The sequence below is a fragment of the Neoarius graeffei genome, chromosome 17, assembly GCF_027579695.1.
Source record: "Neoarius graeffei isolate fNeoGra1 chromosome 17, fNeoGra1.pri, whole genome shotgun sequence".
Classification (NCBI taxonomy): domain Eukaryota; kingdom Metazoa; phylum Chordata; class Actinopteri; order Siluriformes; family Ariidae; genus Neoarius; species Neoarius graeffei.
In genome coordinates this window covers 50,591,343-50,617,802 of record NC_083585.1, presented here as the reverse complement: position 1 = coordinate 50,617,802, position 26,460 = coordinate 50,591,343, and the positions used below count along the sequence as shown (strand labels likewise).

Here is a 26,460-nt window from a genome sequence, read left to right as displayed (position 1 = left end):
TTGCATCTTTTTTCTCCTTGCATTGGTGCTGTGGCTTTGCGAGCCTTAAATACTAGGGCACCAACTAGTAAGGCTTATCACTCCATTTTTAAAATTAATTAATTAATAATTAATTAATTTTTCTTGTTGCAGTGCTATGAAAGCATGCCAAAAAATACTCCTGTTTTGTTTAGTATTGTTACTAGTTTGGATTTTTGCTTATGTAACTGCACCGTATAAAGGATGGGAAGATATATATATATATATATATATATATATATATATATATATATATATATATATATATATATATATGATAATGTATTTTGGTACCTACAGTATTTCTTTTTTTAATACTATTCACTACTATGATAGTGAGATTTTTTTACATAACACTACACTAGTTTTGAATTCTTGTTCTAAATTACAGTCCTCTTGTGGACCATAGCTAAACTGAAAGATTTGAAAAAAAAAAGTGATCCCATTGGGGGCAATATAGAGCAATAAACTCAGGGCCATAAACTCCACTATTAACAAAACCTGTTAATGATGTGTCAAAAAGCTTTGGCAGGTTTTCTGTTCTGGTTACGTTGTCACCACAGTGGTTAGTTCTATTTTTAACCCTCTTTTTCTCCTTCAGTTTCACAACGTATCCTTGTGTATTACTCATTCAATTCCAAGCACTGTTTCTTATTTCCTCTTCTACCAAAATCTGCTCCTGTTGGATTGGTATAAATATTTAGTCATGGTAAAGCAACAGGAAAAAAAAAAAGATGATTTTAAAAGACTTGTAGGAACTTACAGTCTTCGAAGTTCTGTGTATCTACTAAAAGCATTTTCTGGTAAAACTCGTATCTCATTGCTCTTAAGAGACCTGTGGGGGGGGGGGAAAAGCAGCAGTGAGAGCTAATCCATGCAGACATTTCCTTCACAAAATTAAAGAGTATGATTTCTTTTTTGCATTGAGTATTTGTGCAAATTGTGTTTTTGTCCTGAGAAATTCAAAATGTGATAATTTCTGTTTGAAAATACTGATAGAAAAAGAGCCAGAGCCAACCGTACCGCCTGCAGAAGACCTTTTCTTGTATCACAGCAATATACCCAGCAGTACTGTATGCTGTTGTGCATTTTGGATAAAAATAGCCAGAATGATTGGTAAACTTAGGCTCCAGCTTGCCTGCGACCCTGTAGGACAGGATAAGCGGCTATAGATAATAGATGGATGGATTGGTAAACTCTGATATTTTGGGCTTGTAATAGAGACCTGGACAATGGCCAAGTTGCATTTATAAACTTATTTACAATCTGCTGGTCTGACAAAATGTCCAAGGCTACTTCCAAGTGCTCTTCATGTTTAGTGGCCCCGGGAAATACTAAATATTAAATAGAAGAGATTGAACATGAGAAAAATCTGACTTTTTTTTTTAACAAAGCAGTTAACATGGTCAGTATAAAAAATGCTTACATTTAAATATGGACCTTGAAATAGTGCAGAATTTTGAATATTAAAAACAATGGCCTCCATGATTATTGGCACCCCTTCTAAAGAATAGTCAAGTAAAAAATCTACTTTTTGGTGGTCACTTCATCTCAGACTACAAAAAGAGAAAAATCCAAACTTTAATTGAAATAATATTTATTCAAAGAAAAACAAATCCCTCATCAAGAAATAATTATTTTCAACAAAACCACATGCTACTATTATTGGTAGCACTGGAAATTATAGTGAACACAATCTAACTGAAGCATGTTTCCCATTTAAATTGTACATTTTTGAGTTGATTGGAGTGTGTAGGAACTTTCAAGCTGTAATCCATGACTTCCTGATTAACTGGAGTATGAGGAATGTTCATAAAAAATAGTGACTTGCCTGAAAATGCCCATTTCTGCTGTTAGGGCAATAATGAAAAAGTGGACACCAACTGGAACTGTTACAAACTTGCCTGGAAGACAACCTAAGTTTATTTTTCCCCCACGTACAGTGAAGAGGAGGGTAAGCAAGGCAAAAAAAAATCCCCAAGGATCACTGTTGGTGAATTACAAGAAAAAGTAAAATCATGGGATTACTAAGTCACCAAAACCACCATCAGATGCCACCTCCATGCCAACAGATTATTTGGAAGGTATGCCAGAAAAAAAATGCCTTTTCTGTCAGTTAACCACAAACATAAGCACCTGAAGTTTGTGAAGCACTACTACAACTTTGACTGGAATCGTGTTCTATGGTCTCATGTAACAAAAATGGAGCTTGTTGGCAATCAACACTCAAGGTTGGTTTGGCATAAAAAGAAGGATGGTTATAATGAAAAGAACCTGATCCCAACTGTAAAATATGTTCTGTGATGTTTTGGGGCTGTTTTCCCTCCAAAGACCCTGGAAACTTTGTTAGGGTACATGGCATCATGGACTCCATGAAATACCAGGACATTTTAAATCAACACGTATCCGCCTCTGCCAGGAAACTAAAACTGGGTCGTCACTGGATCTTCCAGCAGGACAATGATCTGAAGCATATGTCCAAATCAACACAAAAATTGTTAGCTGAGCACAGAGTCAAGTTTCTGCCCTGGCCATCTCAGTCTCCTGACATGAACCCCATTGAGAACCTGTAGGGTGAGCTGTCATGATCAATCTGCCTTTAGCACCTAATACAGAAAGCAACCAAGGGCCAGGAAAAAAAAAAAAACCTAGAAGATTTAGCACAGCAGGAACCGATGGGAAAAGGCTCTCAAGATGCTGTGCAAGAAAAAAAAAATAGGAACAGCTGGGAGAAATAAAAAGGAGACATGGATGCTATTGAATATCAAGCTCGTCTCTTAAAGCTGACAAAAAGAAACTGATAGTTTGGTTACACAATGATGGGTTGGTTTGTGTAGCCATGCTCATGGGTCATTAAGAAACCACCAGTTCTGATGTGGGCATTTCTCCATCTGCCAGCTCAGCACCTTAGCAATCAACATTAGACAACCAAAAGGATCCTGTCAATATTTAGGCACCACAAGTGGCCAATTTAGGGTCACTGAATACTAGAAATTACCGAAATAATTTGAAATTCAGAAGAAACTGTTCTATTTTGAAAAGGTTATGTTCTTTAAATTACTTGCTCTTAACTACAAAAGACCCAGTAAACCCAGACCATGTTAGGACTTCAATAAATCTGACTGTAAGCTCGGATTGCCTGAGAGATAAAAGCCTATTTGCAGACAGTTCATCTGTCAAACATTTATTTGCTCTTTCATATATCTTGCTTAGTATTTAGCAAAAAACTGTTAATGGACTTATATCGCGCCATTTTCATGAGTTCAATAGCACTGGAATCATCCTTTCTTACAGCTGAATTATGAAGGACACAGCTCAATATGGCTGAGCCGAAGGCATACAAAGGCACCGCTGGCAGCTGCCATACAACTCGTGCTCAGATATTCACACTTACGGGCAATTTAGAATAGCCAGTTAACCTAACTGCATGTCTTTGGACAGTGGGGGAAACCGGAACACCTGGAGGAAACCTACCCAGACATGGGGAGAACATGCAAACTCTACACAGAAAGGCCCCTGTCGGCCACTGGGCTCGAACCCAGAACCTTCTTGCTGTGAGGCAACAGTGCTAGCCATTACACCACTGTGCTGCCTTAGATATTTAGTGATATATAGAACGGGTTTACTTTGATATTTTGCTCACGTAGCTACATTTTTCTTTTGCATTTCAAATTTATTTGGACTCAACAAGGCATGCTACCATCTTTACACTTTTATTAAACCGAAATCCAGTAAGGAGGATTTGATAAAAAGGCAAACTTGGTAGTCTAAGTTCATTTAATTTGAGTTTTCACTAAATAAGACTCCACGGACATTTCCTCCAGGAAGCTCTGCGTCAAGATAAGAACATTTTTATGTTCTCGTGGAACTCTTTAAGAGACTGTCTCTTGTGCTTACAACTGAATGCAACTTAGCTTTACCAAGCATCTACCTGGTCAAAGGTGGACAAAGTACCCAACTTCATTACTTAAGTCAAAGTTCAGATCCCACTGGCCAAATGTTACTCCGATACAAGTGAAAGTTGTCCAGTCAAATTTTTACTTAAGTTAAAGTACTGAAGTACTTGCTTTTAAAAATACTTAAGTATTAAAAGTACATTTTCTGTCAACGCATTGTTGTATTATTGCCACAGCGCTTACAATACCTAATGCCGTTACCAAAGACAGAAATGTGAAGCTCCACCTGACATGCTAGCAAACCCTTTTCAAACTGAAAATCATATTGGGTAGCTAATGCTACTAGAAAACAAAGATTTCTACATTGTTTATTTGGCAAGATTATGTGAAAACATACAGTGGTGCTTGAAAGTTTGTGAACCCTTTAGAATTTTCTATATTTCTGCATAAATATGACCTAAAACATCATCAGATTTTCACACAAGTCCTAAAAGTAGATAAAGAGAACCCAGTTAAACAAATGAGACAAAAATATTATACTTGGTCATTTATTTATTGAGGAAAATGATCCAATATTACATATCTGTGAGTGGCAAAAGTATGTGAACCTTTGCTTTCAGTATCTGGTGTGACCCCCTTGTGCAGCAATAACTGCAACTAAATGTTTCCGGTAACTGTTGATCAGTCCTGCACACCGGCTTGGAGGAATTTTAGCCCATTCCTCCGTACAGAACAGCTTCAACTCTGGGATGTTGGTGGGTTTCCTCACATGAACTGCTCGCTTCAGGCCCTTCAACAAAATTTCGATTGGATTAAGGTCAGGACTTTGACTTAGCCATTCAAAAACATTAACTTTATTCTTCTTTAACCATTCTTTGGTAGAATGACTTGTGTGCTTCGGGTCATAGTCTTGCTGCATGACCCACCTTCTCTTGAGATTCAGTTCATGGACAGATGTCCTGACATTTTCCTTTAGAATTCGCTGGTATAATTCAGAATTCATTGTTCCATCAGTGACAGCAAGCCGTCCTGGCCCAGATGCAGCAAAACAGGCCCAAACTGTGATACTACCACCACCTTGTTTCACAGATGGGATAAGGTTCTTATGCTGGAATGCAGTGTTTTCCTTTCTCCAAACATAACACTTCTCATTTAAACCAAAAAGATCTATTTTGGTCTCATCCGTCCACAAAACATTTTTCCAGTAGCCTTCTGGCTTGTTCATGTGATCTTTAGCAAACTGCAGACGAGCAGCAATGTTCTTTTTGGAGAGCAGCGGCTTTCTCCTTGCAACCCTGCCATGCACACCATTGTTGTTCAGTGTTCTCCTGATGGTGGACTCATGAACATTAACATTAGCCAATATGAGAGAGGCCTTCAGTTGCTTAGAAGTTGCCCTGGGGTCCTTTGTGACCTCGCCGACTATTACACGCCTTGTTCTGGGAGTGATCTTTGTTGGTCGACCACTCCTGGGGAGGGTAACAGTGGTCTTGAATTTCCTCCATTTGTACACAATCTGTCTGACTGTGGCTTGGTGGAGTCCAAACTCTTTAGAGATGGTTTTGTAACATTTTCCAGTCTGATGAGCATCAACAACGCTTTTTCTGAGATCCTCAGAAATCTCCTTTGTTCATGCCATGATACACTTCCACAAACATGTGTTGTGAAGATCAGATTTTGATAGATCCCTGTTCTTTAAATAAAACAGGGTGCCCACTCACACCTGATTGTCATCCCATTGATTGAAAACACCTGACTCTAATTTCACCTTCAAATTAACTGCTAATCCTAGAGGTTCACATACTTTTGCCACCCACAGATATGTAATATTGGATCATTTTCCTCAATAAACAAATGACCAAGTATAATATTTTTGTCTCATTTGTTTAAGTGGGTTCTCTTTATTTACTTTTAGGACTTGTGTGAAAATCTGATGATGTTTTAGGTCATATTTATGCAAAAATATAAAAAATTCTAAAGGGTTCACAAACTTTCAAGCACCACTGTATTTCTGAAAGGACTTCAGATAAGTTAGCATTATTCATGTTAGCGTAAATCTGTCTTTACATGCTAACTAACAGTGTCCAAGTTAACTAACTATGTGTTATCGTTAGCCGTGGACAAGACTGTGGCAACTTGGCGGGCAAATTCATAGAAAGTCATTTGACTAACCAGACTGTATAGCTATTGCAACGTTATCGCGAGCTCTAAAAGCACATGCAACTTTGTTGCAAGCTTTCTCTTGGAGTAAAATATTCATATACCTCAAGATGCTTCCGCAGGTTGGACGGTGAGTGTTTGTAGGCCGTGATGTGGTTTGTTTTTGACAAACAAAGCAAACATTTAAAACAAAATGTATCTTTAATCCATACAGAAAACTGAAACATGGGTTCTTGGTATGGCCATGGGTGCGTGCATTCCCCAAAAGAAACGCCTCGTTCCATTCTGCCATCAACTGATTGTGTTCAAATAATGCTCTTGAGAAATCACTGAACTTGATTTTATACAGTCTATGGATGTGATGTGACCCTAGTGATTACTGATCGGCTGTCTCAGTGTCACCTGGGGGAAAAGTAATCACATTTTAGAAAAGAAAAGAAAAAACATCCACTTTCAAAGCTGCTTCATAGTAACAAGTAACGAGGACCTTGACAGAAATGTAGTGGAGTGAAAAGTATGATATTTGCCTTTCAAATGTAGTGAAGTTAAAGTCAGAAGTTTTTAAAAAAATACTCAAGTAAAGTACAGATACTCAAAAAGTGTACTTAAGTACAGTACTTCATTACTGTCCACCTCTGTACCTGGTACTACTAGGTTTCAATCAAGTGAGGATTATAACCGTTTTTGGCACAGTGCACAAGACAGGGCCAAGGACTCTGGATGGTCTGGAGAGGTTGTGTAAAGAGGAATGGTCTCAGATGCCCTGCTCTGTATCCCCAACCTTTAAAAAAAATTTATCGGAGAAGACTCAGTGCTGGTTTACTGGCAAAGGGAGGTTGTAAAAAGTATTACGAGTGGTACATATGTTTTTCTTGAAAAGAGGTATTTCTTGAAGAGGGATTTGTTTTTCTTTAATAAATTTTTTTTTCGCGGTCCAAATCCTGTGCTCTGATTGATTGGCTGGCGAGCGGGTCCGTATCCTACGGTACGGACCCCAGTTACGGACCCCGGTTACAGACCTCTGGTGACCCGCTCGTTCACAACAGCAACAAACATAGTAGCAATTTTTGTCAACATTTATCTTTTTTTATAAGATTTATTTATAAGATTCTCAAAAATCTTATAAATTTTTGCCAGCATTTCTCAGGAGAATAGCATTAATTTTACAGCATGGATAGCGATAACGACAGTGTTCACAGCGAAAGCGAGTTTTACTACCCTGAGGAAGAAGAAATAAAAGAAAACATTTCAGGAGAAAGCTAAAAACCTCTAACTGTTGCTAACGCCAAGCAAAAACATGGCTGAATCCTGAATGACTCAGTTTTGTATAAATAGGGGACTACATAGGCAGCAAAATGTAGTTGTTTTACTGCCATAGAAGTGCACTTGTATATCAAGGAGGAAGCAATTTGCATTACAGCCATGAATGAGGATTCAAAATGGTGGCTCGGCTCGGTTTTCCCTTTCGGGCGCTCTCGTTTTCTGCTAGAATTTGGTAAAAAAAAAATTATTTACCAGCTTAAGGTCGGTCCGTATGGTGAAATACCGTGACCTCGGCCTTGAATACTGACCTCGGCCCAGAGGGCCTCGGTCAGTACTTTCAAGACCTCGGTCACGGTATTTCACCATACGGACTTCCCAGCTGGTAAATAGCATATATTTATTTAAAGGTTAGAGTTTTCTCATTTTTTTCAGTGTGAGATGACGCAACTTCACCAAAAGGTCGATTTTTTTGAACACTCCCACTCCCATTTTTTTTTTTTTTTTTACTAACCTTTACAAGGGATGCCAGTAATTGTGAAGGGCACTGTATTCAAGATAATACAGTCTTTGTTTTAAATGTTTCCAAATTCTAAATCCTTCTGTTTATTTTTAATTTTAAATCCCAGACTTTCAGTGTGGTCTCAGCTGCTTACACTCCATTTTATGTGGCATTTTTATTTGGTGTTAAGGCATTAGTACTTAGAGCTAAGTTCCTGTGCTGAGCTACGGTTGAGGTAGTTAGGAAATCAGATATTTAGTGGGTATAATTTATTCCTCGTGATTTATGTGATTTATGTGGCATGTGGTGAAAGGCTGTTCTAAATCTTTACTTGTTGAAAAGCCTCTGACGCTGCTCAGGAAAAATACTGTCTTACAGTCTTGTTTATTGCCAGTGGGCCCTGAAATGGGGTAATTATCAATGCAATTCTGTTACTGTTCTAGCTTGTTTGTGTCCTTTTTACAAACACCTCTTTTGTTACTTTTCCAGATTTACCTGAACTAGAGTGTGAACTCCAGTTTGACACTGAACACCTTTCCAGTGAAAAGCAATGTCTGCTGGTTTCTAACAAGAAGCAATGTCTCTTGGTTGCGCCTATGATTTATAGCTCTTCACTATATGCCAAGACATCTGTAGTGAATAAAATTTCCCTGCTGGTTTCATCTTTTGGTGGTTGGTGCTGTCTAATACCTTACATGGTATCAGACTGTTAATCAATTTTAAAAACGATAGATCTTTTATGTCCAGCTGGGGAAAATAAAAAATCTCTGGGGTAAGCATATAATCTTGTTCTGAAGACTATATCGTCCATCCAGAGTTTTGGAAATTCTCGTCTTTTCCCAGTGTTAAGTCGGTAATACATGCTCCAAATGAAATACAAGTCTTAGCAGGACAAATGATCAATGTCAGTGCAATTAATCAATAGTGCTAACTCATGAATTAGGTAATGACACTGAAGTACTCTTCTCACAAAATAACAATACAATCAAATAGTTACAAAATCCTCGTTACGAAAATAATAGAAAAAATCCATAACTTTTTCCTTTGTGTTGATTTCTATTTATTTATTTATTTGTGTGTAAATCAACACGACAATTCAGTTAATATATAAATTAGTCGATTGTATCATCTGGAAACTTCTCGCAAATTTTTTGAGCGTGCAATTCCCCGGAAAAGAAGCAGCAACACTAACACTGATACTTCTTACCTTAGTGTGCATTACATGACACATTGTTGTGCATATTTATTTATTTATTTATTAATTATTTATAGCCATAATAAAGTTTATTTTGGCTATGATGCTTTATGTGGGTTCTGTGAGTTGTCTAGAAATGCTATAAATCTCCAACCTGGTGTTTGCTGATGTTCTTGACTTACTAATTAATACCTGAATTTGACACAATTCCTGTGTCCAAAATTGCTCACTCGTTCACTACTCCCTACTCACTATATAGGGAATTACGAGATAGAGGACTATACAGTGAGCTCATTGATAATATTAAAAAACGCTATCAGACACAAATCGGTCACGCCGTTATTTATGTCATTACTGTCACACAATTAAAGCGTGCCAGATCAGTCGGCTGGTGGGTTTTCAAAATAATAAACACATGCATGTATTTCTGTAATAAATACATATTATACTGAGTGTATTTCCCACATTAATAAATACAAAGTACTTTGTGTCTGCTGCATCTTTCAGTTTTTTTTTAAATCAAGGCTGAATACTTTCTTCTTTGCCGCTGCCTTTTATTAAATCAAATTTGAGACTTTTGATTTGATTTTTTTCAGCACGACCGCAATGCATGATGGGATATACTGTATTGCTTGGTTAGTGACAATCGGTTGTATGCTACTTTTCGTGATGCATTGTGGGATACTTTGAGTGCACTATATAGGGTGTAATAATCCTCACTATCGTTTCGGACAGCACTGCAAAATGGCATCCTCACTATATAATGCCCTATATAGTGAGTAGGGAGCGATTTCAGACACAGGGAATGTTTTTTATTCTCTCCACAGTCACTGGATATGAGCAATCGCATGCTCTGATTGGCTACTCTACAAATAGGCTATCAGCTCATATACCGTGAGTAGAGAAAAACAAAATGCATTTAAAAGAAACAGAAATAGCTAAAAGAATATAGTTCCCCCCCCCCAGTATCTCCTGTTCCACACTCCAGCCCAGTTGGTGGCATTAATGCACCTTTAAGTTGGTTTGCCAACCGCCAAACGACCCTAAAGAAGAACAAAATGGTGGGGCATGTTGCTCAACCAACCAAGGACAAAATAAAAACTACCCGAAAACAAAACCCTAAAAAATACAAAAAAAAAAGCAACAAAATATGGAATAAAAGTATTTGATGGTAAGGACATATATCTTCTTTTTTATTTTTCAAGAATTATTATTATCACATTTTTCACAAATTGCTCCTGTCATTTCGCTGGTTTGTTTACATGGAAATGGAAATGATTTTGTCAGACATTTTGTATAAAGATTTATTGATTGAATTTGCAAAATAAATAAATAAATAAAAATGCTCTGTTTCTCAAAATCCAGTGAATGTGGATAGAATAAAACAGTTGTTCCACTCAATCTCGTCATACATGGCTTACAGCCAATTCGGCTATCAGCTCATGTACAACTCAATTTCATGGAATAACTGTTAAATAGCTCACAGATGCAATAGGCTTTGCATTTTTCATACCTTAATCAACTGTCTAGAGTTAGGATTAATCTAAAGTCCTTCTCAGCAACTGTGGAAACAGCACCATGGCAGTCACGTCTGGGATCATAACCTGCCCATCAGCTACTACAATACCTGAGTGGAGCTATAAGTACCAATTACAGCTAAAATGAAATCGTCAGGGGATGACAGTGTGTCCCTGGAGGCTAGTGAAAACTGACAATGAAATATACATACAGAGATGTCACATTGGATGACACATGCGGCACGGAATTCAAACTGATGCGCACACACTGGAGTTCCAGCTCAATGCACTGACAGCGATCTGGGTACTGCTGCAGAACTGTGTACAAAAGAGAGAGAGAGAGAACAGAAAGATGAAAGTAAAAGACAGGAAGAATGAAATGTTAAGTTTTTGAAAAGTAATAAAACTTATACAAAAATATTGATCAAATTTCATTTCCCCTTTAGTGCTTTTCATAAACACAAATTTTCTACACAAAATTGTTACTACACAGTCTTGTCGAGAACTTCAGACTGATTCCATTGCTCTTCAATGCCTCTGAGATAGTAGTAATACATGCAAATGAGATAAAGTGTACTCTTACAGCAGTCTCTGGACAGGTCACGCCGGACCGATATTTGAATGACCCTGTCAAATAAATTGGCCCAGCCACTGTTATCTCCTACAAGACACAGAGAGGATCAGCAATTTGGTGTTGCGTGGTCAAGCTATATATATAGAAAAGTTCAGTCACACACATCTACACTACATGAACAGATTCTGAGAAAAGCAACACAGTTGTCAAGACCAAATTAGCATGAGATCACTATAGCTTGGCTCTATCATATTTTTCAAGAACAGTGACACAATGATTGTTTTCAGAAATATAATGGAAGTCTATGGGCAATAATTAACAATTATTACACAAAATCGAGTCATACATGAGCTGATAGCCAATGAGGTGCGTTGTGCCAATGTGGCTTTCAGCCATGTATGACAAGATTGAGTGGAATAAATGTTCTCCACATTCACTGGCTTTTGAGAGACGGCGCATTTTCATTTTTATTTATTTATTTTTTGCAGGGCGGCACAGTGGTGTAGTGGTCAGCGCTGTCGCCTCACAGCAAGAAGGTCCGGGTTTGAGCCCCGTGGCCAGCGAGGGCCTTTCTGTGCGGAGTTTGCATGTTCTCCCCGTGTCCGCGTGGGTTTCCTCCGGGTGCTCCGGTTTCCCCCACAGTCCAAAGACATGCAGGTTAGGTTAACTGGTGACTCTAAATTGACCGTAGGTGTGAATGTGAGTGTGAATGGTTATCTGTGTCTATGTGTCAGCCCTGTGATGACCTGGCGACTTGTCCAGGGTGTACCCTGCCTTTCGCCCATAGTCAGCTGGGATAGGCTCCAGCTTGCCTGCGACCCTGTAGAACAGGATAAAGTGGCTAGAGATAATGAGATGAGATGAGACAAAACGTCCAACAAAATCATTTCTGCTTAGGCGGACTTCTTAAAAACTTATCGATGACTGCACGAATTGACTTTAGTGTTGTTTTTTTGTAGAAAGTGCCGTCTTGCCGACAAATTGTTTTTTTTTAGATATTTATTTAATTCTTCCTTGGACATTTCAGCTATCCATCCATCCATTATTCCTAACCGCTTATCCTGTGCAGGGTCGCAGGCAAGCTGGAGCCTATCCCAGCTGACTATGGGCGAGAGGCGGGGTACACCCTGGACAAGTCACCAGGTCATCACAGGGCTGACACATAGAGACAAACAACCATTTACACTCACATTCACACCTATGGTCAATTTAGAGCCACCAATTAACCTAACCTGCATGTCTTTGGACCCAGAACCTTCTTGTTGTTAGGCAACAGTGCTAACCACTACACCACCATGCCACCTCATTTCAGTGACGTAATTTTCAAAGTTCTTTGAGCTTTTGAACCAGTCTAAAAAAATTCAACAAATTTTAATCCTTAAAGATGAAGAATGTAAACAAACCAACAAAATGACAGGATCAATTTGTGAAAAATACAAAAATAATAATAATTCTTGAAAAAAAAGATCCATTCTTACCATCAAATACTTTCATTCCATATTTTGTTGCTTTTTTTGTATTTTGGGGAGGTTTGTTTTCAAGCAAAGTTTTTTTTTTTGTTTCATCCTCAGTTGGTTTAGCAAAACACTCCACCAATTTGTTTTTCTCTACTCATGGTACATGAGTTAATAGCCTAGTAATAGAGTAGCCAATCAGAGAGCATGATTGCTTATATCCAGTGAATGTGGATATGTAATTGAGGTTAGTCAATAAATGTTTATAATGTGGGGTTACATCTGGTGAATTTAAAACTACAGCTATTACACTCTAATAGTGAATGTCTTGTGATGAGACAGACAATAAGCAATATTTTACAAAAGCTGTAATTTTAAAGTTTTGAAGAAACTCCAGTTGCTTAGGTTCTATGGATGATCAGATCCCAACTGAGATACTTTCATGTTTACTGTTTAAGCTACTATGATGGTAGTGACCATGTTTGAAAGGGTAGATGGTTTCCAGTTCCTGAGTGGCACAATGGGAAATAATGTGTTTGAATCCTGAGAATGCCAAAGCCATCTTTGAGGTTGTCCAAGAGACCAAATTTGGCCATGGAATTAGTCTCTCTAGTGTCAATCAGAGGGACACTCATGGTGAAGAGGGAAGATGGCGCTTTCCTCAGTGTATGTTACACTGCATTGTGATATAGTAACAGTTTGAGAAGATATGTTGGCTTTACATGTCTTAAAGGAAACATTTGTTAGCTTTCACCCACCCTGGTTGCTATTGGTAATGTGAAGGGAGAGAGTTGACCCAGTAATGACCCCAAAATTTCGAGCTTCATGTGAAATCCAGGGTTATGTCTCTTGGAGCTTAATGCTCTTAATAGGGCCACCCTAGGTTTACAAATTTGAGATGAGTGTCCAGATAAAGGGCAATTCTAAAGATTTCCATGAAAGATATAAAAATTACTAAGGGTACACTGCTCAGATAAGGGTTACTGGGACCCACCACTGGCCTAGGGGTGACATCTAGAGGCAAGTGTCTGGTGACCAGCCACCTATGTAACCAAGTAGAGCTCAGTGACATGGGCACATTTAGTTGGCTCACCATCTGAAAGGTGCAATGTCAGTTCAGTAGCAGGCATGGACAGTTTTATAATAAATAATAATAAGTTACATTTATATAATGCCTTTCTCAAACTCAAGGTCAGGAAAAAAGTGCTAAAGAGTGGTGAGTTTATGCATTGGTGAAGAAGTGTTCATGAAACAGAAAGGTTTTGAAATGGACTAGAGCTTAGCAATCAATCAGTCAGTCAATCATGAAAGATTTACAGAAAGACATATTTTGCTTTAATCTTTCTTGTGGTGAACAACTGCCCTTCGACTTCCATTATAAGGGAATTTTAGCAAAAAAAAAAAAATCAATTCCTATCTGGTCCAAGTTCATAGCATTCACTCATTTTTCATTATGAACTAAAAAGAAAAAATATCGATCAAGTGAAATGTATGGGTTTTTTCCCCCCTTTATTTTTTTTATATGTGACAAACCACTGACCACAGTGCTCCTCGTCGGCTCCATTAGGACAGTCCTCTTGGCCATTACAATGCAGCACCTGAGGCAGACACAAACTCACATTTCCACATGGAAATTGCCCGAGTGGGCAGATCTCGGATGCTGACCATGTGCTTCCAAGCCCTGCTGCCAAGAAACACACACACACACACACTTGCTCATTCACATGCACATTTACAATGGCACTTAAGATTCAGCAACTGCATAATCAAAACTGGGCTCATTTGCATATAAAATATTCTTTAATTAAGCTTGCATTAATTTGGCATTTTGATAGACATGTAGCTACAAAATATGGTATCCGAGCTTCTCACAGCAGATGGACCTGTCCACATCAAATTTTTCCCCATAGCAGCTCATTACCGGCCGTCTTAGAGAGGATAATTTGTCATGCATTTGTTGTCTGGGTGATGAATTTCCTTTTCCTCCCTGTCTCTAATTGTTATGATGCTAATAAATCGTAGGCTTCAGTTCGGTCATGTAGATATAACTTGGTAATTAGAGCTCTGCCTGAAGCACATTCAGCTGCTTGTAGGAAATTTTGGATAAACCAGCAAGAGTAAGCTAGATTTTGACATTACTCTTATCCAGAGCGACATACAACATACCCAGAGCAACTTAGGGACCAGGTGCCTTGCTCAAGAGCACTTCAGCTATTCCTGCTGATCCAGGGAATTGAACTAGCGACCTTTTGGTCCTAAAACTTCTTCTCTAACAATTAGGCCATGGCTTTTCCCAGGAAAGTATCCTACTGAAAAAAATCTCACCCCCTCCATTCAGCACTCCTTCTAAAGCTACTCCTCCAGAACACATGAACGCGCACTGCCTGATTACTGCTGGAGGATGAGCTCATGAGAGAGAGAGAGAGAGCGAGCATTGGGGAAAGGAGTGTAGCACAATGTTGTCATTTCCGGCGTCTTTATGTCTCATTCATATGTAAGAAAACACCTAACTTTAACATAATGAATTTCAACAACAAACATGGCTATTGTAAGTACTTGTAGCTGTCAGTAATATGTCTGCCTAGCCTTGTAGAAGTCTCTGGTCACACAACCCCTGTGTCTGAAATCGCTCCCTACTCACTATATAGGGCACTATATAGAGGGGACACCATTTTGTAGTGCTGTCCGAAACGATAGTGAGGATTATTTACACCCTATATAGTGCACTCAAAGTATCCCACAATGTATCACGAAAAGCAGTGTACAACGATGGTCACTAACTAAAGCAATATATCCCATCATGCACTGTGGTCGTGCTGAAAGAAATCAAATTAAAAGTCTCAAATTTGATTAATAAAAGGCAGCAGCAAAGAAGAAAGTATTCAGCCTTGATTTAAAAAAAACCTGAAAGATGCAGGTACTTTGCATTGATTAATGTGGGAAATGTGCTCAGTATAATATGTATTTATCACAAAAATACATGCATGTATTTATTATTTTGCAAACCCACCAGCCGACTGATCTGGCATGTTTTAATTGTGCGACAGTAATGACATAAATACCAGCGTGACGGACTAGTGTCCGAAAGTGTTTTTTTTTTTTTTTTTTTTTTACCAGTGAGGGTGGCACGGTGGTGTAGTGGTTAGCGCTGTCGCCTCACGGCAAGAAGGTCCGGGTTCGAGCCCCGTGGCCGGCGAGGGCCTTTCTGTGCGGAGTTTGTATGTTCTCCCCGTGTCTGCGTGGGTTTCCTCCGGGTGCTCCGGTTTCCCCCACAGTCCAAAGGCATGCAGGTTAGGTTAACTGGTGACTCTAAATTGACCGTAGGTGTGAATGTGAGTGTGAATGGTTGTCTGTGTCTATGTGTCAGCCCTGTGATGACCTGGCGACTTGTCCAGGGTGTACCCCGCCTTTCGCCCGTAGTCAGCTGGGATAGGCTCCAGCTTGCCTGCGACCCTGTAGAACAGGATAAAGCGGCTAGAGATAATGAGATGAGAATGAATTTTACCAATGAGCTCACTATATAGTCCTCTATATAGTAATTCCCTATATAGGGAGTATGAGTAGTGAATGAGTGAGCAACTTTCGACACAGGGAATAAGTGCGTGGACAGAGTGTGTAGAAGTAGGCAGGTAATTAGGTAGACAGACAGGTAGGCCAGATGAGTTTTTACAGCCCTGCCACAGACTTACTTACTTACTTACTTATTGTCAGAGCATTTGATTTATTCATTACTGTCAGGATGTAAAGAGAATTTTAAGAAATATAACAAAAATACTTCTCAATTAAACAACCTACTTCTTCACCACACACTTGAATTGACCTATCTGTTTACTTTTCATGCTGTACTAACCTCCTTTAACAGAGTTTTAGCTCAATAGTATTCTTTAGTCCCTGACCTAGTGCCCTAAACCCTGAGGATATGTTTTTGATAGAAACAAATCCTTTGTTCTAGACAACAGGGCAAATTATACTCTCTTGGAATCCTACTCATGGACTTTGGTGATCTACTAATGATCTGGAGAAAAAATATAAGCATCTGGACCACTGTCTAGTAACATTTAAATAATAATAATAATAATAATAATAATAATAATAATAATAATAATAAATTTCTCTATACCACCCTGTCGCTGATTATTTTCCTATGATAGCATACACCATTGTACTTTATTCCATACATAACAGCAGCAAAGGGTTTGACAAAAGACACTTCCACAGCGACACAGGTAAGAGAAACCAAGTACAATATAAAGAATGTGTAACACAATGCAAGTAACACAAATACAACACGACAAAGAAGATATGTACAGTAAGTTGTTTTCTGTCAACAGTGTTTAATTCTCAGCATTCCATTCAAATTCACTTTCTACTGCATATTGATCGAACCACTTGAAGTTCACGGCAGTCCAGGTGGGAACGCTAAGCATTTTCATTTTGCATCAAATTCTGGTTCAGTGGGAATGTTTTTGGCAGAAGATTGAGAAACACTTTGCTGCCAAAGCACTCACTATCCAAAAAACAAACAAAAAAAACCCCAACAAAAAAAACCCCTTATCTGTAAATGTTAAAACCCAGGCTTGTTGGGATAAATGCAGATGTACATAAAGCAAACACTCAAGCACAGTGAAATTCCTCCTCTGCATTTAACCCATCAGAAGTAGTGAACACACATGCACACACAAGCGAGCAATGAGCACACACACACATACCCAGAACAGTGGGCAGCTATATTCTTGCCCAGGGAGTAGTTGGGGGTTAGGTTCCTTGCCCAAGGGCACTTCAGCCATGAAACAGAGGGCAGAGAAAGTGCCGCTCATTCACTTAACTCAACTCACATTTGTCCTGCCAGTCCCGGGAATTGAATCAGTGACCCTTTGGGCCCAAGGCTGCTTCTCTAACCTTCAAGCCATGGCTGCCCCCATTATTATGTTATGGGTCTCATTATTATGTTATGGGCCCCCATTATTATGTAATGGGACCCATTATACAGGGTGTTTAAAAAAAAATTGATGTTATTTGAGATGTACAGGGTGTTTCAAAAACTCTGATATCATTTCACAATCTAATAAAGTTGCCAGTTCTTGTTCAATTGACCTCAAATTTTAACAGCATGCGTGGAAACAGATCAAAATTTTATGTTCAATGTTTTTTGTTTTTATCTTTTTAGATATAGAAATGTTATTCACTGGAAAAGAAAAGGCGTTTTGTGTGTTAGAGTACACTCGAACACAGTCGAACAAGACTGTGCAGGGTGCGTTTATGAGAGAATCCTCTAAAAATCCACCAATTATAATGCAGATTTGGACACAGCACAAAAAGTTCAAAGAGGAAGGCTATCTGTGTGTACAGCAGGGCAAAAGGATCTGGATGACCACCGGCATCAGAAGAGACGGTCGAGCAAGCGGGTTCGTGAATATTGAAAATTTGTGAAATCAAGGGGGCGTCGTGGCTCAGGTGGATAAGGCGCCATACCATAAATCCCGGGTTCGATTCCGACCTGAGGTCATTTCCTGCTCATTTCCTGTCTCTACACTGTCCTATCCAATAAAGGTGAAAAAGCCCAAAAAATATCTTTAAAAAAAAGAAAATTTGTGAAATTGTTCATGGAATCCACCTATCTTTTGAATTTCTCATTCAAATTTTGAGGAATAAATCTGATATTGCTCAACATTAAGCCTGTTCAGTTTCATTTGCCTGGACTATGTAGTTTCTGGGATATTTACATCTCAAACAATATACATTTTTTTGAAACACCCTGTATATTTCAGCAGCCCTGTCAACTTTGAGTATTTCAGTTGCTCTCTATATATCTTATCAGTGCCTTGGCCAAGTGCCTTGGCATTTGCTGTTCTTAAGCCTTTTCATGCCGCCCTCAACTCCAGTACAATCGGAGATCATAGTGCTGATGGTTGGTAGATCATCTGGTAGTAATATATATTGACAGATCTCTGTATTTTCAAGTTCTAGCTGTGGCTCGTATGTACAAGCACCAAAGCGTTTGGAGAAATGTTCCTCGAACTTTCCAGGTGGAATCAATGGTGTGTTTATTCATGGCAGTGATGTGTGCTGTTTCATCAATCTGAATTCTTCTTCAGCATCACACGGCTGACTTGCAAAGTTCAGTTAGTCTGCCTTAATTTGGAAGTAGGCAGTTTTTTAACTTCGTATGTGGCTTTGTCATGAGCCAATGACTTTCTTTTTATCAGCTCTTGATCCATATGATGTTGTTGGATTAGTTCTTGATACACTTGGTTTGTCCTTTTTTTTTTTTTTTTTTTACTTTGTCACAATTTTTTTTGGACGGCATAGCCTCCTTGAGTACTTATTGAATGGCATTTACCACTATATCCTCCACTTCAGCAATATGTTGCGATTTTGGTTTAGCCCCCAGGAGACAGTCAAGTTTGACACTGTAATCGTCTTGGATTGTAGGTTCATCTCTTAAGCCCGGCACACATGAGCGACTTCTCGTTGCAAGCGTATTGCGATTTTTGGACGCAAGTTTCCCCTCTTGGGTAGCTGTGTGTGCGTGTTATCTGCAAACAGTGGGTGATTTAGGGAGGGGGATGCAAATCACATGGAAATCATATGACTACTTTGTGAGTGGGGATTAGCTTAGCCTTTGGAGGTGATCACTTCATTACTGCACAGATATGCACATGCGTTGATATCTCTGCAACAAGTGAACAACTGGCGATTTTTTTTGTCGCAGAATATCAAGTATATTTGGTACCTGCGATCTGTCGCAAGCAACAACAACAAAAAAAAACATGGTTGCAAATATCCACACACAAAGCAATTTTTCGCTTGCATCAAAAAGTTGCATGACCAAGTGACGGAAAATTGCCCGTGTGCGCCAGACTTTAGACGTCGAATATCTGGGTACACCTGGGCTATAAAGCTGCACTGAGACCAGCTGTATCATAAAAAGTGCCACAAATAATATTGTTTATACAGGTACAAATTCATAAATTTCACTTGCAAAAGGACTAAAACCATCCATCCATTATCTGTAGCCACTTATCCTGTACAGGGTCGCAGGCAAGCTGGAGCCTATCCCAGCTGACTATGGGTGAGAGACAGGGTACACCCTGGACAAGTCGCCAGGTCATCACAGGGCTGACACATAGAGACACACAACCATTCACACTCACATTCACACCTACAGTCAGTTTAGAGCCACCAATTAGCTTGAAGCCAGTCAACACGGACTTTCTCATCATTCCTCTTCATAAGTCACACTCTCTGCCTCTGCCTAGTCCTTCGGATATTGATACCATTTAGCTCAGTATTTCCCCAAATATGGGCTGTCTCAAGTGTCCTCGAGGACCAGATTGGGAAACACTAGCTAAACTGGATGACCTGACTAATTCAGCCAAATATAACAAATGAATGCACTGTGGCAGTGAAGAAACTCCTTTCTGGGGAGTTCTTGATTTCATGCAAAAGTGCATAAATGGTAGCCTTAATGACAGGAAGTTTTTAAAAAAATCCCTCAAGTTGCCATTGATGTCTGACCTTAGTTTCTTTCAAAGATGAAATGTAGTAAAAAAACATTTCTTTCCATGTTCGTGGAGACAGATTACATTTGAGGGAGAATTTTTGAACTAACGCCATACCATAATTGCAAAGAGCATATCGGGTCACTTGAGGAGGGTTTTTTTTTATTATTATTATTTTTTTGTTACTAACCATGATGTAGATTCCTTGCACATAAAATTGATTGATGGGATAGTTTAAAAATAGGGTGGCACGGTGGTGTAGTGGTTAGCGCTGTCGCCTCACAGCAAGAAGGTCCTGGGTTCGAGCCCCGGGGCCGGCGAGGGCCTTTCTGTGTGGAGTTTGCATGTTCTCCCCGTGTCCGCGTGGGTTTCCTCCGGGTGCTCCGGTTTCCCCCACAGTCCAAAGACATGCAGGTTAGGTTAACTGGTGACTCTAAATTGACCGTAGGTGTGAGTGTGAATGGTTGTCTGTGTCTATGTGTCAGCCCTGTGATGACCTGGCGACTTGTCCAGGGTGTACCCCGCCTTTCGCCCGTAGTCAGCTGGGATAGGCTCCAGCTTGCCTGCGACCCTGTAGGACAGGATAAAGCGGCTAGAGATAATGAGATGAGATGAGTTTAAAAATAAAATGTAAAACTCGGTATAGAATGATTCATTCATTTCAACCTTTTGATCTGATTCACGATATTGGGTTCATGATTCAATTTTCTCACAGTATTTTTTAAAAATAAATCTCATTCTCATCTCATTATCTCTAGCAGCTTTATCCTGTTCTACAGGGTCGCAGGCAAGCTGGAGCCTATCCCAGATGACTATGGGCGAAAGGCGGGGTACACCCTGGACAAGTCGCCAGGTCATCACAGGGCTAACTTAAATATTCCCTTTGTTAATTTTTTAATTGTTTTTTTCTGAATAACCATTAGTAATTTATCCACATTGGAGAAGGTTCCAGTAAAATATAGCAGCCTGTTAATTAAAATATTCCTTTTATTATAAATGAAAAAAGTTCATCACAAACAGACCTTTTCTTCATAAACCTTTCTGAACATTTGTACTACCTCAATTTGCTTCTCTTTTCTTTAGCTTTCGGCAGTCTGTAAAATGAGAGCACTGGTTTCTTGTTAAATCTGTTTGGACAATCAATCACACAACAGCTCTTTCCTATTTTACATCTGTTTGTTTGTGTGTGTGTATGCATATTTTCACAGCATTAGCACTGTGTTACTTCTGCCTCTGGTGAAGTCACATGCACCCTCTGTTGCCTTAACAATGAAATTACAGCTAGGAAAGACGAAGAGATAATGCAGCCTGGTAATAATCATGATTTTTTTTTTTTAGTTAATTGATTTCAAAGGTCATAAATTTGTCTCATGATTTATCACCGCCTGATATATCATTTTATTCTATCCACATTCACTGGATATAAGCAATCACGTGCTCTGATTGGCTACTCTAGTACTAGGATATCAGCTCATATACCCTGAGTAGAGAAAAACAAAATGGCAGAGTGTGTTGCTGAACCAACTGAGGACAAAATAAAACCTCTACTTGAAAACAAAACCCCAAAAATTTATATCAAGTATTTAAAAGAAACAGAAATGTAAGAATATTAAAGAATATAGGATTTTTTTTTTTTTTTGTCCCCCCCAGTATCTCCTGTTCCACACTCCAGCCCAGTCGGTGGCGGTAATGCACCTTTAAGTTGGTTTGCTACCAGCTGAAAACCATAAAGAAGAAAACCCAAAAAAATACAAAAAAGCAACAAAATATGGAAAGTATTTGATTGTAAGAACATTTCTTTTTTTATTTTTCAAGAATTATTATTGCATTTTTCACAAATTGCTACTGTCATTTCACCAGTTTTTTTACATTCTAAGCGGAAATGATTTTGTCGGACGTTTTGTAAGTTTTTATTTATCGAATTTGCAACAAATAAAAATAAAAATGTTCTGTTTCTCAAAGTCTGGTGAATGTGGATAGAATAAAACAGTTATTCCACTCAATCTCATCGTAAATGGCTTATAGCCAACTTGGTGCTACGCGCCTCATCAGCTATCAGCTCATGTACGACTCGATTTCGTGGAATAACTGTTAAATATGCCTATTTAAAACTCATTTGTATTAAGCCCAGTTTAAACCAAACCCCAGTGTCCAATGCACTCTGAGATGAATCAGAGTGTCCTTTTACAAGTGACTCTGGCAGCACATAGGCCTTGCAGGTAAGGTCATTGTTTTGAGCTTGAAACATACAATATTCATGTTATATGTGGCGGTGTATGCCCACAATCTAAACGGCACATTAAATTTATTAATGTGTATGCTAAGCTAAGCTAACATAACCAGAACCATACTAACACTGACATCTACTATCTAATGCTGGGGGATGCTAATGGACAAAGAACAGCTATTCAGTCTCTTCCTGGCTTTCTCTGACAGCATCTTCTTTGGTCTTTTCACCTCAATTGCCATGATGTCCGTACTGAGAAGACCGATTTAGCTAATATTTATAGGTGGTGTTGCTGGCTGATTTGTGGAAGCTGGCCGGAGTGCCATAAAGTGTTTCAGAGTTCCCACTGTACCATTAAACATGATGATGTTTTCACTGCATTACACAGTTCTCATGATGCTGTAACGCATTATGTAGCTCTCGTGAGAGGTCTCAGGGACACGCTGTCAGAGTTATGCAGAGCTATAACTGCCAAACTGAGTGTGGATATGGAATGGAAGACAAGCTATTCTCCCTAATACAAGTCAATGTACCATCAAAATGATTTTGAAACTGTTAATTTACGGTAAAATTAATTCCTAGTGTTGCTTTAATTAAATAATGACGACTGTTGGGGTTTTTTTGTTTGCTTTTTTTACCGAGGATTATGATTTATATTTTTTGGAGGGGTCTCAAGAATTTTAAGTCCTTAATTAAAATGACATCCGTGACCAAAATTTTTTGAGAATGCCTGCTCTACATCAATGCCATTCAGGAAGATCCACTACCCTGCAGAGCTCAGCAACACCACACACGGCTTTACTATTTCAATGCTAATAAAGGCTGTGAAATATATTACATGTGTTAAATTATGGCCGTCACAAAACTCTACTGGAAATTACATCTCCAGGGCTTGTTATTTCCAACTTTAATACAATGACTCCAGCCTTTTTTAAAATGACATGTCACAAAATAAAGGGACATATCCAATCCGTTCTAACAAGATGTCCCTTTTTAAATTGTTCCTATGGTGTTGTCTTGCTGGCAAGGAAACCTTGAGTATTACAGATGGTGCACTGCAAGCACATAACTTCTAACCCTGAGAAATTGTATCCACTTACTAGCTATAAATGTGCAAATTTGACACTCTTTTCTAGCAACTCCTCAATTATACACCATCAAGAATTGTCTTTCTCATCAGGTTTCACTGACGACAGTCTCTTTTTTTTGCTGACGACTCTCTTTTTCCAAGAGCTTTTGCCAACTATTCTTGGAAAAGCTTTAAATAAGCGACTCTGCAATGGCAAACCAACACCCGTCTCCCACATGTGAAGGGAAAGATGAAAGTTGTTCTGGTTTTTTGAAGGCTCCAGCCAGTGCCCTGATTCTCATCCTTTTTTTTTATTCTAATTTGAATTTAATGATATTGGTACAGTGCTTTTATCAAGACAATCGACAAAGAGAAGTCTGGATGAGTAAACCAGAAGAAAGGAAAATCTCCCTGAGATGACATGAAGAAAGAAACCTTAAGTGATACCAGATGAATCAGGAATAAGAGTCTTGAGATAAGCATGCATGACATCCAAAAGCTTTAGTAGAAAAACATGGTCAAGAGCACCCAATGCTGCATGTAAAAGTCCAACACCTTGAGGCGCGTAGTTTCAGCTCAAATCAATTACATCAGGCTGCAGCCAGATGTGAATTATCTGTGGCTCATGTGCCAAACACAATGGATTATGTATACATGCATTTGAGTTGGAACTTACACAAACACAGCAGAATTCTTTGTCCTATGTGAAATTTTGAGAACAAAATGAAGCTCAAGGTTAGTGTTGTCCTCCATTGAGAAATACAAATTTCTCTTTTTCCTCAAATTCTCTCATTCCTCTACACTGGTCAAGGGGATTCCAAATATATGGATTTATAATTAAAAAAAAGGGGAAAAAACCCACACACGTACTAAAAAAAAAACCAAACCCTCATGTTATTTTAGCGTCTGCCAATGATTTTGTTTCCCAATAAATATTGACTGGTGCACTAAATTAGCAATCCAGTGTGTTAATAGTTTCCCATTATACCAGCCCTCAGGATGAATAAACTCAACATTACTACAGCTGGAAATCACATTTTCCTTTTAAACAATTTCTGACTCGCTCCAAAGCAGCCATAAATCGCAGCTAAACTAGAGAGGCAAAGAATCGATCAGTATCATTGGGGCGGCTGTGGCCTAAAGGCAGGTTTGCTGAGAGAAGCGGGTTTGGAACTGAAAGGCTGCTGGTTTGATTCTCCGGACCAACATGAAAATGTGTGGGTGGGGAGTGAATGAACAGCACTTTCCCCTCGCCCTGCTTTAAGCAAGGCTCCACAACTGCTCCTGTAGCATGGCTGCACACTGCTCCAGATGTGTGTTTGTTTTTACTGCTTATTTTCATATGAGCCACATCCAGGACATGGAGAACTAAAACTGTTACATAAATCTCTATATGTCGCTTGTGAGGAAATTTATTAATTGTTTTGATAAATTTGAGTACTTTTTTTGTTTGTGAGTGTGTCTATATAATTAAAAGAACATCACATGATGGCTTGAAGACATGAAGTTTATCTTCTTGTGTTGAAAACCCCACATTTTTCAGAGGAAATACATTGTGGATCTGAGTGACGTATTTCCCAATATTTCACTCTAACGACATCTCCTCATGTATTCCCGCTGACTGCATGTGCATTGTCAGAACCGAGACAAAATTAAAATTCTTTTGATTAATTTACTTTTTTTGGGGGGGGGGGGATGTGTCCATATAATATAAAGAACGTTACATGGTGGCGTGTATATCACTCAACGATAAACTGCACATATTGGTGCAGCTGTGTAATATATATATATATATAATTTTTTGAGGAAAATCAAATTTTTAGCTTTATTCCTATGCTTTTAGTGGTCTTTCGAAAAGTAAGCTTTAAAAGACACTGTGTAGGGGAAGAATATAATTTTCTTAGATATTTGGAAGGTCAGACACCGTGTCTCTTGTTTAAGAATGTCGTTTATGTTCTATTTTCTTGATTAGGAAAACATGCGAACATGCAGAGACAGTGTTTTGTGATAGAGAGGGTGCTGAGGCTGGACACCCTGACACCAAGAAGATATCTTTTGTGTTATTATTATTTTTACAAGTATATAACGATGCGTGTGGGAAAACAAGGGTGCCATATCTCTCTGGGTGAAATTCTTTGAGAAAGCTCCCTTGCAAGGTGTATACACTGAGTTAATCTTTTCAATCAATTAATTTCTGTTTGTTCCTTCTTAACAGACTGGAGGTTTTTTTATTACACTTTTCCACCACAATTTATATATACACACACACACTCACTGGCCACTTTAATAGGAACTTGTTCTTGATTCTAAGATCCCTGTTCTTGGCTGCAGGAGTGGAACCCAATGTGGTCTTCTGCTGTTGCATGCTGAGATGCTTTTCTGCTCACCACGGTTATAAAGAGTTGCTATGAGTCACTATATCCTTCCTGGCAGCTCGAACCAATCTGGCTATTTCCTCTGAGCTCTCTTATCAACAAGGCATTTGTTTCCATCCACAGAACTGTCGCCCACTCACTTAGTGTTTTGTTGTTGTTGTTGTTGTTGTTTTTCGCACCATTCTGTGTAAACTCTAGAGACTGTTGTGTGTGAAAACCCCAGGAGATCAGCGGTTTCTGAAATACTCAAACCAGTCCATCTGGCTCAAACCAACACCCATGCCACAGTGAAAGCCACAATTTGAGATCACAATTTTTCCCATTCTTTTGTTTGAAGTGAACATTAACTGAAGCTCTTGATTTGTATCTGCATGATTTGATGCATTGTGCTGCTGTCAAGGGATCGGCTGATTAGAGAACTGCATCAAACAGCAGGTGGATAGGTGTTCCTAATAAAGTGGCTGGTGAGTGTCACATTCCCTACAGACACATAATGGCTAGTAAATATTTAGTAGATCATACACATCTCTATGCTTCATTTTAAAGTCTACTTAAAATGATGTGACAATTTTTTTTGTATATATAAATAAATTTGGAGACACATGCAGTGTTTTGGAATAAAGGTCCTTATTTATGGCATTTTGAGTCGACTGAACTAAGCCGAAATAAATAAATACCGTTAATCGTTTTAACATCCTCTGAATAACTGCG

General features: G+C 38.8%; 1 protein-coding gene across 2 annotated transcripts in view; it reads right to left on the bottom strand.

The window, feature by feature from the left end:
- rxfp2b (relaxin family peptide receptor 2b) overlaps positions 1-26,460 on the bottom strand; it is a 112,232-nt gene that overhangs the window by 84,295 nt on the left and 1,477 nt on the right. The window contains exons 2-5 of one of the 2 annotated variants that reach the window (XM_060898184.1): positions 14,117-14,260; positions 11,132-11,209; positions 10,761-10,866; positions 782-853 (exon numbers count right to left, since the gene is read on the bottom strand). In XM_060898184.1, the coding sequence (XP_060754167.1) occupies positions 782-853; positions 10,761-10,866; positions 11,132-11,209; positions 14,117-14,260 (400 nt within the window). The remainder of the gene's footprint in view (positions 1-781; positions 854-10,760; positions 10,867-11,131; positions 11,210-14,116; positions 14,261-26,460) is intronic. The other variant, XM_060898185.1, reaches the window with a different exon arrangement.